Genomic DNA, 13,781 nt, shown 5'->3' on the forward strand with positions numbered 1-13,781 from the left:
GTTCAATGTTTGCGGAAGTCAGTTCACGCAAAGTTTAGGCTAATCTATCTAGTATTAGTGTCATGTACGTGGGGCTGAGGTTGACGCCCAGGCGAATCAAAGTTAAGGATTCTGGCACGGAAGAAAGCAGGCAAGGGCCGGCACCGCTCAAGCAAATGCCGCCAACTCCAGTAAGAGCGGCGGCCACCCTTCTTTGGCCCCGGGAAAAAGAAAGAAAAGGAAATTCCAATTATCGCGAGATTTGTCCTTAGCGCCAGCCGTCAGCCCCCGAGATTTGCAGGCTGGTTTCTTTAGATTCGCGTGGCCATGCGGCATTCTGAACCGTGCCCTTCCGGTGCTGTGTCCCGGAAGCGGAAGTGTGGTCTCCAGCTTGTCAAAGTCGGTGTATTACTTGGTGGTCGGAGAATCTAGGAGAATAGTTTCAGTTCTCTTTCTCTGTCTCCTAAGCGCTTTCCCCCTGGTAGGTGGGAGAGCAGCGACGGAGGTAGAAGATGAGCACCATGTTCGCAGACACTCTGCTCATTGTTTTCATCTCGGTGTGCACGGCGCTGCTTGCTGAGGGTGAGGGCGGCTGTTTCTCCAACGTTTGATCTGTGTCAGAGAGGAAGGGCGCCCACCTAGGGAAAGATCCGGAGCCTTACTGGCTAGGGGGTGGGGAGGGGAAAGGGTAGTATAATAGGAATCAGTTACCCAGTTTTTTTTGGTTTAAGATGAATTTCATTGGCGTGTTTATGGAGACTCTTAAACAGCTATACAGTGGTTTTGGTTGAAGAGTCAGTTGTATTTACGTTTGAAAAAAGTTTATGGGTAAAGATGAAGGAAAATGTTGAAATCCTCCATCTCCAACTATCACCACTGAGATCAGTTTGTTGTGACCATTCCATTCACAGCATGTTGGCTTTTAATATTTTAGGTATAACATGGGTCCTGGTTTACAGAACAGACAAGTACAAGAGACTGAAGGCGGAAGTGGAAAAACAGAGTAAAAAATGTAAGTATTAGAAATAATTTTAACACATCAAGTTCATTGAGTGCATGTTCACAGTAAATATTTTAGAAGCACCAAATGATAAAGAAGCTTTATAGGAATGCCAAGGTAATCCAGCCTGCCAGTTGTGGTAGTGCGCACTTGTAAGCCCAGGGCACTGTGGAGATGGAGTTAGCAGGATCACAAGTTCAAGGCCAACCTATGCTACATAGTGAGACCCTGTCTCAAAAAAAAATCAAAATAATAGCTTGAAGTCTATTTAGAAATAGAAGACTTTTATGCAACATATATAATAAGACTAAAAGAGAATTAGGAACATAGCATGTACATATTATTTGCTGTAGTGGCTCTAAAGAGGATATTCTGTTGTGAGGGACCATGGAAACCTTCATGATGCAGATGGCCTTACAGTCCCTTGTGAATAGTTAGACTTAAAATAGAGAATAAGGTAGGGGAAGGAAAATAGCATATGAGCAGAAGTATGGAAATTTTAATGTGTAAGATATGTTTGGAGAATGACAGGTCATTATGACTAGTGTCAAGGTAGGTGGTGTCTTTAGGGATAAGCCAAATTTCAGTTGGGTGAACAACTGAAAATCAGTTATGGTGAAGTGTTTGAGAAAAAGATAAAGAACGTGTAAAGCTTTTTTTTTTTTTCTTTTGAAATAAGGCAGGAATTCAACAGGACACAGTTGAGGATATAATGTGAATAGTTGTTTTGTTTGAGAATGGGTCTCCTTATGAAGTCTAGGCTGGTCTTGAACTTGATCCTCTTGCCTGGAGCTCCTGAGTGCTGAGATGATGAATGGTTCTTTATAGGCACAATTTAGCTTTCAATATTGTTTTCTTCTTTGGAAAAATTAAATCCTAATTTTGCTTCTTAGAATTTTTAAAACTTGCTGTACTCTAGGCATTTTCCTTTTGCCTTCATAAGTGTGCAAAGTTTTTTCTTTTTTTCTTAAATTATCTTATTTGACAGACTGGGGATTTAGCTCAGCTGGCATGCTTACCTGGTATGCACCAGGCCCTTGATCTCATTTTATCCAAATAGTATCTTTTTGTGGTCAGTTGTGTAAATGTTACCTCCACATTAAAGGAAAGGAAATTGAGACTCAGATAGTTAATGATACATTTATCTCATAGAACAAAGAATTAGAAACCAAACTCAGTCTTTTAAAATTACAGTTTACCATTCCTTATTCAGTGTTGATAATGTACCTCATCATGTTTAAAAACAAATTTGTTATCTTTACCTTCACAAACATGATGCTCTTCCAAGATTTCCTTATCTTGGTGACTGGTACCTTTTTGCTTCCAGTTTAAACCAGAAAACTTGATATGCTTTATTTATTCCACTCCTAAGCACCATACTCATTTGGTGTTATCTTACTTGGCATTCTTTTGTAATGTCCTTCTTGACTTCCATGTTGTGGTTTTGGAGAGTGACACAATTTAGTTCTTTCCTTTTTTTAAATTTTTTTTTGCAGTACTGGGGCTTGAACTCAGGGCCTACACCTTGAGCCACTCCACCAACTCTTTTTTTGTGAAGGGTTTTTTTCGAGATAGGGTCTTGAGAACTATTTCCTCAGGCTGGCTTCGAACTGTGATCCTCCTGATCTCTGCCTCCTGAGTAGCTAGTATTATACGCATGAACCACCAGCTCCCTACCTTTTTTTTTTAAATAAGGTATTAGGAATTGAACCCAGAGCCTCAAAAATGCTAAGCAAGCAAGCAAGTGTTCTACCATTGACTACAGCCCAGGCCCCTATTTTTTTCTTTATATTCACTCCCTTGATGAACTCATTTTTGTGCTATATTTGCCAATGACCCCCAAATTTGTATCTCTAACCCTCATTCATTATTACATCTATGTGTTATCTTAATTTGAATGTCTAATAGACATCTCAAACCCAACATGTCCAAAATTGAATGTTTATTCCCTGCTTCCATGCCTACTTCAATAGTGGTCTTCTTCATCTTGGTCAATGGCAGCCCTATCTTTCAGTTTTTTGGGCCATAATACTTGTGCACTTATCTTTGACTCTTCTCTCTCAATTCATATCCAGTCTTTCAGCAAATACTTTTGGGCTGCCTTCAAATATATCTAGAATCTGACCACTTTTCACTACCTTAACTGTTAACTACCATGGTAAGCACCATGATCTTTTGTGTGGATTATTGCAATAGCCTCTAACAACTAGTAATAACCTTAAATTAGCCTCTAACTAGTATTAGTATGTCCCTATCTATTCTGAAGATAACAGCTAGAATAACTGTATCAGGTCATGTCCCTCATTTGCTCATAACCTTGTGGAAGTGTCTCATTTTCACTCAGAGGAAAGACCAAGTCCTTATAGTGGCAAACCACACTTTCCCTGTTGCTTCTCTGATAATTTTTCCTTTTCATTCTTTCTGCTCCATCCTCATTGGCCTGCTTTCTGTTCCTCAGACATAATAGTCACTCCTGTGCTAGGACCTTTTCAGTGGTTGTTCTCTCCTCTTGGAAATGTTCTCTTCTTCAATACTTGCTTGGTAAACCTCTTATCCTTCAAATCTTTGTACAAAGGTCACTTCTGAATTTGACCACTGTATTTTAAACTGCAACCTGTCTACCTCCCCTCCTACTATTATTACTAATCTTTCTTACTTTGCTCATATTTTTCCCTATGATTCTTAACACGTTCTAGTTTACTGTAAGATTTACTTATTTTGTTGTTGTTTATTGTTCATTTCCACTTGATAAAATGAAAAAAATCACTAGGGCGTGGGTCTTTGTTATTCACTATGTCTCCTGTGCACCTAGAACTGTGAAACAGTGACTTTGACATAGTAAATGTTTAATAAACATTTGCTGATTAAATACTTTCTTCTCTTACACTGTATTTATAATCCATTATCAAGATCTGTTATTATTGTTCTCCTGGAGAGTTTTCAGATCTTTCATAACCTCTCCACTTCTGCTGCTACCATCACCGAGTCTAAATTTTTGTTATGTTTCCTGTGATCTGTTGCAGTAGCCTCCTCCTTAGTTGACCTGCTACCACTCACATTTATTCTCCATGGTACACATAGACATAGAGTGTTTTTTCAAAACAAATCTCATGTTACTTGCCCTTCTTAAAACTCTTTAGTTTATTCCTATTGCTGTTAGGATAAAGATGTGACATATAAGCTGGATGTGGTTGTGCAAGCCTGTAATTCGAGCACCCAGGGAGGCCGAGCCAAGGGGATAAGTTTGAGCCCAGCTTGTTCTATGTAGAAAGACCTTTTCTCAAAAGAAAAAAAAAAAAAAAAAAAGATATTACCGTAAGGCCCAGGATGGTCTGGAACTACTGTCTCTTTCTCTGGTAAACTTTTTTTTATTATGTTCTTTTCTTTTGCTCTCTATTCTTTAGCTACTCAGTCCTTTTTTTAGGTGGGAGAGAGGAGGAGCTAGTGTTGTATTTTCTTACTACCAGGCCTTTTTGCTATTTCTTCTATCTGAAATAATTTCCTATCATTTTTTTTCTAGTAAACTTTGTTCATTTTCTGTATTGCAAAGCCTTATCTGGTGACCCAGAGCCAGACCTTGTCATAGTTTCTAACTTAGTTATATATCTCTCATTAGAGCACTTATCACAGTTGCAATCTTACCTATGTATGATTATGGTTACTCAGATAATATCTTTCTCCTCAACTAAACTGTTAGATCTGTGAGAGTAAACACCATTGTATCCCCAGTACCTAACACAATACCTGGCCTAGATTAGTCACTTACAAAAGTGTGTTGAATAGAATAATGAATAAATTATCTCTATAACATCACATTTTTGTGAGAGATTATTCTATGATCATACACAATGGAATCCATGTATAAATTTCTTCATGTCATGTACAGTGTCACATTTGTTTGAATAAATATTCTTATGCCTTAAAAATTTATATTATGTATATTTGCCCTGTAGAGTTTGAGTTTCATTAGTGTCTACAATATGTACATTATCTTTAAAATATTTGTGCTATGGAAGTAAGCAAAAAGTCTTCTTTATTTTATACCTGCATTCAGAGTAATAGAGTTACCAGGCAGTGCTTCCATAGCGGTAGTTTCATTTCTTTTCTTTGATTTTTTTTTTCTTTTTCTACCATAGTTGTCATTTTTCTGTAATTTCTTAATGTGCTTACTTTGAAGATAAGTTTGTATTATTTTCATTTGTATGATCAACTGACATATTTGATTGCTTGTTTTATAGAGACTTTACCATGATAGATGCATACAAAATGAATGAGCATAGAGTCTATCTTCTGGAATTTATAATCAAATGTACAGCTATTATATTTTGCATGAGGGATGTTTAAAAGGAAAATTATAAGGTAAATTCCCTCTTTGAATATCTTAATTGCAAATGTATAATCTCTTCTGATACTTTGTATTTAGATTCAATATGGATCTAGGCAAGAGAAGTTTATAGGGTTTATAAATAGTTTTGAATCTGAATTAGATGTAGATTGATTTTCCTGTACTGATCTGACCCTTGGTGTCATTTGGAGAATACTGGTATTATTCATAAAGCAATCCAATTTACGTGAGGCCTTTGACAGAAGATTTTCTTTTTGTAATGTTGGGGATTGAACCCAGGGCCTCAGGTATGCAAGGAAAATGCTCTATCATTGAGCTATATACCTCCAGCCCCTAAAGATAGGCTTTCTTAATGGTAGCAAGTTGGTTGATGGTCTCTTAAGTTTATAAGTGTGCTTTAAGTATTAGTAGTTCTCATTTTATTGTGTTATTGTTGTAGTATAGACAATTGAGGGAACATTTCAGTGAGAAAGATTAAAGAATATGTAACTTCATTTTTGCAACAAAATTATTTGAGAGCATTTATTAAGTATAAATCATTGTGAATAATGAGGTTTTTCTCTTGTTTATAGTGAAACAGCATAATGCTTTTGAATAATTTATAAAATGACAGAACTCTGGAATTCAGACTGCAGCAATAAAACTAGGTCATGGGCAAAATGTATTTCATAATAGATATCTTTTATTTTTGTCAGCTCTGAAATCTCTACTTCTTGTTATCTGGTGAGGTTCTGAAAAGTAAATACCACACAAGAATTTCTTCATAACCTTATAACTTTTGAAAAGCATTAGAAGATAACTTATCTCCCCAAAAGATTTATTTAGTCTTAGTCTGGTCTACTTAGTCTGGTCTTAGTCTTAGTTCATGGGTATCCTTTATATGGCTATTCTGTAGCCTTTTCTTTTCTTTTGTCCTTGTTTTTTATGCAGTTACAATAAAAGTAGCTACATTATAGTCTTTCTGGGGTTAGAAAGAAATATTTTTGTTTTACTGGCTTATAATAATAATGATAAAGAATAAAACATTTGAGTCACCCTCCCTTGGGACACACCCCAACTCTGGGGGCTCTACTCTCCCACTTTACACTTCTTTTTTTTTTTCCTGTGGCGTAGGCCTTGAACTCAGGGCCTACACCTTGAGCCACTCCACCAGCCCTTTTTGTGTTAGGTATTTTTGAGATAGGGGCTCATGAACTGTTGCCCAGCCTGGCTTTGAACCACAATCCTCCTGATCTCTGCCTCCTGAGTAGCTAGGATTACAAGTGTAAGCCACTGGTGCCCAGCTTGTTTTACATTTTTCTATCTCAATAAACCCTCCTGCTTTACAATTAAAAGGAAAAAAAGAAACATTCAATATTTTCTGTACATTTTGTCTTTTAAGATATTTCTATAACATCTTGTGGAATTTGAGTTAATTTCCTTTTATGATCTCACACTAGTAGGTTTGTTCTAAATCAAGCCTTTTCTCTATATAGATAATATACATATATTTATAAATATATATGCATATGTATGTGTCTATATCTGCATATATTTATATATATATAATTTTTTTCTTTTTATTCATCTAGAATAGTACCTGTTATCTAGGTATCACACATACACATTTCATTTTGGTCAGCACTTTAAATTTTTATTTGTAACATTTTGGTCAAATTAAGCATTATATCACTTTGATAAAGCAGTAATACCAGTTTTGCTTTTTAGAATTCAAGCAACAAAGTTAATATGCTAAGAGAAAGAGTCCTAAATTAATGGAAATAAACTAGACAAACATAATTTTTACCCTATCTCTTTCTAGTCCATTCATAGGTGATTAAAAATATTAAATATAAAATATAAGTATATTACCCTGTTCCTTTTCTTTTCTTTTGTGGTAACTGGGGTTTGAACTCAGGGCCTACACCTTGAGCCATTCCACCAGTCCTTTTTTGTGAAGGGGTTTTTTTTTTTGAGATAGGGTCTTGTGAACTATTTTCCCAGGCTGGTTTTGACTGTGATCCTCCTGATCTCTGCCTCCTGGGTAGCTAGGATTACAGGCGTGAGCCACTGACACCTCGCTATCCTATTCCTTTTCAAAAGCTTACTGTTACTCTGTCATTAATTAAAATGCATCAAAAATTTGGTTTTACCTTTTCCTTGTTTTCATGATTTTCCTATCCTGTTCATATCTATCTTTCTACTTACTATAATTTATAGTTGATTATCTGCTCTCACTAGATTTTTCTTTCTAATTTTTATTGGTACTAGGGTTGAACTCAGGGTCTTGCATTTGCTAGGGCAGGTGCTCAACCACAGGATCCACTTCGCCAACCCCTCGATTGTTCTTTAGGAGGCAAAGATTTTAGGCAGCCAATAAGTGAAATGAATGAAGTCTGACTTTTATAATAAAGATGAGAATGGAACCACAGTTAACCATAGTTATCAGAGAGAGCCGAATTTGAAAATTGTGTTTTGGTGACTGGAGATATAGCTCAGTGGTAGAGTGCTTGCCTAGTATTGTGTGAGGCCTTTGATTTAATCACCAGTACTGAAAGAAAAAAATTGCTGGGAATTGTACTTTGATAGTATATAAAGTAATCATTCTCAGTTGATAGTCTAAAAAAAAAAACTCAATTAAATACATACTTTGTATGTATTTAATTAATAAGGCTTACAATGATCACTATTTTTTTTTGGTGGTGGGGTTTGAACTCAGGTCCTCACACTCGATAGGCAGGTACTCTACAGTTTGAGCCATTCCACCAGCCCTGCACTAATGATGAATCTGGGTCTTGGCATGCTAGGCAAGCACTCTGCCACTGAGCTACAACCACAGCCAGTGATTATTGTTTTATTCTTAGAATGTTCTGTCTACCTTTTACTGTCAGCAGTTGTGGGAATGGGCCAGTTAACTTAATCATGACCATAGTCAGTCTGTAATTTTCTTGTGAGCTTCTTTCTTTCAGTGATAAACCATCTTTTGTTTCTTTAGTATAATACATAATAATTTTTACTGTGTTACAGTGGAAAAGAAGAAGGAAACAATAACAGAGTCAGCTGGTCGACAACAAAAAAAGAAAATAGGTGAGATACAAGTCTAGATAAAATTTAGATTTTCTTGAAAAAAATACATTTTTTGATGATGAAAATCTAATAGTTATTAATGATGATAACTTGTGTTTGAATAATTTTATGGTTTATGAAGCACTTGCATACCTGGCTCATTTGATTCTCTACCATTTTTTGAATTAGGACAAGCTCAAACACTTACTTTTTTTTGCTCTTTGCTTTGAAATTTGAGCTTTAGTAAAATGCTTTGGTTTTGGCTGAGGGTTCTTGGCATAGTAGAAGTATTATTTTTTTACATTCAAGATGATAATTTCCAGCTCAGTGTAAGTTGTTTGTGTTTATCACTGTCATGGCTTTCATATTGAGAACTAACTATTGATGGAAGTCCACAAAGAGGTAGGGAACTTTTTGCTGAGTAATTTTTACCTATTGTGAGAAATGATGACCATATATTTTTGGTTTTTTCAGTGTAATTTAGAATATAACCAGTGTTGTTTCTAAGTCAATTAATAAAAAACATGATTATCTTTATACTTTATGATGCCTCCTGCTTTTGAAATCAGGAAAAAAATTATTGGAAAAATGCGAATTTGGTTCACAAACTACATATCTCTATACCTACATTATTGTTGATACAACCCAAGTGAGAATTCCACCAGGCTGGATTGTGGCAATATCCTATTTAGATTAAAGTATTTCAATTTAGTATTGACATTTTTAAAATAACCTACCTATTCAGTGTTATGGCAAATCTTACTGTACATGTTCTTTGTGCCAGTCACTATTAGACATTGGAGAAACAAAGTAGAAAAAGATTTTCTGTACAAGCTATTTCTAGAGAGGATAAGACTGATCAGAAAATAAATTACTGCCATGCAGTATGATAAGTATAAGTATTCTTATAGTTCTCTTGTGTGCATTCTCTCTCTCTCTCTCTCTCTCTCTCTCTCTCTCTGTCTCTTCCTCTCCCTCTCCTCTTTGTCTTTCTTCCTTTCCTATCCCCTTCTCCTCTTTCTTTTTTCTTCTCTGGGGGTTGAACCCAAGGTCTCATGCATGCTAAACAAGTGCTCTATCTCTGAGCTACATCCCCAACCTGAGATGTCTAAATCAACTGAGAAGATCAGATTATCTTAAAAATAGAATGCTGAATTTTGAAGCATTAGTGTGACTTGGCTAAATAAACTTCAATAAAGTACTGCTTAATATTTATGGAGCACTTAACATCTGTAACACACAATGATAAAATGATAAGCACTTGACACATGTTAAAATTCTTATAACTGTATGTAGTAGGGTACAGTAGTATTCTCTCATTTTTATAGGTGAGAAAATTGAGGCTTAAGTTAAATAACTTGTACCTGGTAATTCAGTAGTTTGATGGGATTTAGTCCCATCAAAAGGGGTTTAAACCCAGTGATCTGTAACTTTAAAATGTATATTTTTAAGCCCTGTGCATTCTAGACAGAAGAATAGGCATATACAGAAATACAGAGGGATAATTCTTAAAGGTCTTTGTAGCTGGGTGCCAGCGGTACTGGTGGCTCATGCCTGTAATCCTAACTTCTCAGGAGGGAGAGATTAGGAGGATTGAGGGTTGAGCCACCCCAGGCAAATAGTTCATGAGACCCTATCTCGAAAAAACCCTTCACAAAAAAAGGGCTGGTGGAGTGGCTCAAGATGTAGGCTCTGAGTCAAACCCCAATACCACACACACACACACACACACACACACACACACACACACAATTGAAAAAAGGGTCTTTATTAACTGTATGGAAAGAAATTTAATTTATATCCAGAAATCTTAAGACTGTAAGGGACTTAAACAGTATTAACATATTTTGTTTAAGGAAGACAACTTTGGCACTAGTTTGAAGGATAAATTGGAGAGGGTACCATTTTGGAGATAGGGAAGTCCATGAGAATTTTTAAGTATTTTGGGCATGAAAATGGTAACCTGAACTTAGGCAGTGGAAGTGGGAATAAACTAGGTAGTACAAATTCAACAGATATAAAGGAGATAGAAGTAATAGGGCTCAAATATTTAGATGTTGGATGTGGAGAGAGAGCCAAGTTTAGGAAGATGTCCAGATTTCTGATTTGAATAGAAAATACTGAAGGAGTAGCAGATTGAGATGAGAAACGAGAAGATGATTTCAGGCTTAAACATATTGGGCCCAGGTTGGCCTTGAATTTGTGATTCTCCTACCTCAGCCTTCCAAATGCTGGAATTACAGGTATGTACCACCACCTTGTAGTAGGTAGAAATGTTTGGTCCAAATTGGTTGTACAGTTTGAGAACTAGCAGAGAGATAAAGGATACCAGTGGATTTTAGAATTATGTTTCTAAGTGGCAAGCAATTAAGGCTACAAGGTAAATGAAACCACATTGGGTTACAAAAAGAGACAAGAAGATCAGAGGGTTGAGCATGGAGGGTGTTGAGAAAACACAGAAATAGAAAGGGTAGTAGAAGTAGCGCTCTGAAAATATATTGCCCAAGAAGTTGCAAAGGACTTGTTTCAAAGAAGTAAAAGAGAATTTCAGGAGTCAGGAAGGGTCCAAGGGTAGGTGTTAAATGGCTGAGGAAAATGGAGGTTATTAATGGAGGATTTTAGCAAGAGCAGCTTTAGTGGCATTATATGGAATAGAAGCTAGATTGTACAAATTAAGGAGATATTATTAGACATGGTGAGGAAGTGAAGACATTGAACATGGACAACTCTTTCTAGTACCTTTGCTTTAAAGGATAGAACAGACATAAAAATGGAAGGCAGATTATTCTCTGCCCTTAAATTAACAGCACAAACTATCAGAAATTGAATTATCATCACATGGAATGCAATGTTAAGTTGTTTGCTCACCAAAAAAAGTCTTATGAGCTGTTATAAGAAATATTTATGAAGTTTATTAAAATCTTATCAAAAATTACAAGATGTAATATTTATCAGGAAAGATAAGCAAGCTGTCCATTCTCTAGTATTATAATACCTTTTTAATTTTTTTTTTTTTTTTTTGGTGTTACTGGAAATTGAACTCAGGGCCTCATGCTTGCTAGGCAAGTCATCCACCACTTGAACCCTAGATTTGAAGCCCTCAATTTATAAAACTCTTAAATAAAACCATACTGTTAGAAATTTATAAATCTAAACTGCATGTTTTTGGACTTTGTAAAATTGCTTCTACTCTCATTTCACTTTGGCATTTTCACTGTTAGGCACATTATGAAGAACCTGGCCACGTACAACTTACAGTACTACTATGAAATATTTTTGAGAACATTGTCCACAACACACAATCATCTTTTGATGAGAAATTATGGATGCATTCTGTTAGTTTTCAGTGTTAGGAAAAGCAGCATGTCTTATAAATAATTGATTTATTTCTAGCTTATAGACACTGTGCTTGAGCTGATTTATTTTTCCTTTGAATTGGCTGCTAAAAAGCTTAGAGTCAGATTTGCAACTAATTTCCCACAACTTTGATAGAGCCATTAATTGAAACTGAGATGTCCTTTGCATTTTACCCATTTTACCTGAATATCTTAGGTTTTCTGCTCTTAATTTCAGAAACAGGTGTTTAGATTAGTGTACATTTTCCTCATAGATGAGATATTAATTTTCCTTTGGTCTATGAATTTCATTTAGTTGTTTTTTTTGTTTTTGGCTGCATTAAAGTTATCTCAAGTCTTGAGGGTTTTTTTTAAGGATACATGTCATCAGAAACTCAGGGACAACTGAAATAACTAGTTACAGGAAGGCAAGAGTTGTGATAGAGCAGGTCCTGCAAGCAAAGCAAGCACAAAGGACAGGCTGGATGGTGGGACCTTCACTTTAAGGCTCCACTATTAATACATACTTCTTTAATTCTTGCCTTTTCCTGACTTTGGCTTGTGTCCTGGAGTTCTTTCTACCTCAGTGTTTTTGTAGTACAGTCTGTAGACAACCTACCTCTGTATTGTCTGAGATACTTGTTAAAAATGAAGGGTTTCAGATTTTATACCAGACTTTACTGAATTAGCTGAACCAGTCTCTAAGCATGAGACAGTCTGCTTTTTTAACACATTGCTTAGATAATTTTTAGGTAAGTGAAAGTTTGAGAACCAATACTTATTTCTGTTTCCATAGGATTGTCTCCTCAGATATTCTGATTTAAATTTCTGAGAGAATGAATTCATTTGATTCAGCTGTTCATTTTATGAGCATGGGAGAGTCTACGGATTAATTGCCTCTTGGGTCAGTGGTGTGAGGACAGGGGTGTGTGTATTAGTCAGGGTTTTCTAGAAAGACAGAACCAATAAGATATATATCTATATAGACATTTGAGGTGGAATTTATTAGAAGAATTGGCTCACATGATTTTGGATCCTGACAGGTTCCAAAATAGTTGATCTGTAAGCTGGAGGGAGGTCCAGGGAAGTTGGTGGCATGACTTAGTTAAATCCAAAGGCCTGAGAACTAGGAAGCTGATGGTGTAACTGTCAGTCTGAAGACAAAGACTAAGAATCCGGGAGCCACTGGTGCAAATCTTGGAGTCCAAAGGCCAGAGAACCTCTAGTTCTCATGTCAAGGGCAGGAGAAGATGTGCATTCTAACTCTAGAAGACAAAGAGAGTGAATTTGCCTTTCCTCTGCCTTTTGTTCTATCCAGGCTCTCAGCTGATAAAGATGGTGAACACCCACAATGGGTGAAGGCAGATTTTTGCTCAGTGTACTGATTCAAATACCAATGTCTTCTAAAAACCACCTTCAAGGACATACTCAGATACAATACCTGACCAGCTATTTAGGTATCCCTTAATCTTGTCACATTGACACCTGAAATTGACTGTCATGGGTTATGAATCTTTATGAGGCTGACCTTTCAACAGGTCTTACGATGAGAGGCAGATATATTCCAATGGTGGTCAAAAAGAGAGAGCAGGTACTTGAAACTTGAGTGGAATGGGTCTTAGTGACATGAAAAATATGGGAGAACATTTTTTAAATTTGACATATTTTGAGCCCTGAATTTATATATTCATTCTAGGCCTTATAATAATTGGATTGGCTTGAGATATATTCATTTTGTGGTTAGAATGAATGCCATTATCATTGCTACTAGTTTATTCTAGTAGGTAGAAGAAATGTAGCCTCTTTATAGTTGACATATTTACTTTTAGGATTTTAATCTTACCCTTTGTTTGTTAATTCAAAAGTAGGATATTAATGTATCTATCTTCTGCATAATTCTGAATTCTTTTCCACATAAAATTTCCTCAAATTACATAGAAATTGTTTTTTTTTAAAGTTCACTAGTAAGAAGGTACATAGAATTCCTTCTAAAAGGAATATTTTTTATGATGGCCCCTGTGTTAAATACTGAGGTTCTAGGTCACATATGTGAAGAATAATTCACATGGGACACTAA

The 13,781-nt window shown here is 36.0% G+C and overlaps 1 protein-coding gene across 7 annotated transcripts in view; it reads left to right on the forward strand.

The window, feature by feature from the left end:
- The first annotated feature begins 339 nt into the window (after nucleotides 1–339).
- The window catches only part of Tmco1 (transmembrane and coiled-coil domains 1), a 40,418-nt gene continuing 26,976 nt past the window's right edge, over nucleotides 340–13,781 (forward strand). For all 7 annotated transcript variants that reach the window (XR_012438851.1, XR_012438852.1, XR_012438853.1 and 4 more), the window contains exons 1-3: nucleotides 340–561; nucleotides 914–991; nucleotides 8,331–8,390. Coding sequence is in view for 3 of the 7 variants with exons in the window: in XM_020169633.2 (XP_020025222.1) it covers nucleotides 492–561; nucleotides 914–991; nucleotides 8,331–8,390 (208 nt within the window). In the remaining 4 variants the exon portion in view is untranslated. The remainder of the gene's footprint in view (nucleotides 562–913; nucleotides 992–8,330; nucleotides 8,391–13,781) is intronic.

The sequence above is a fragment of the Castor canadensis genome, chromosome 11 (assembly GCF_047511655.1).
Source record: "Castor canadensis chromosome 11, mCasCan1.hap1v2, whole genome shotgun sequence".
In the NCBI taxonomy this organism is placed as follows: Eukaryota; Metazoa; Chordata; class Mammalia; order Rodentia; family Castoridae; genus Castor; species Castor canadensis.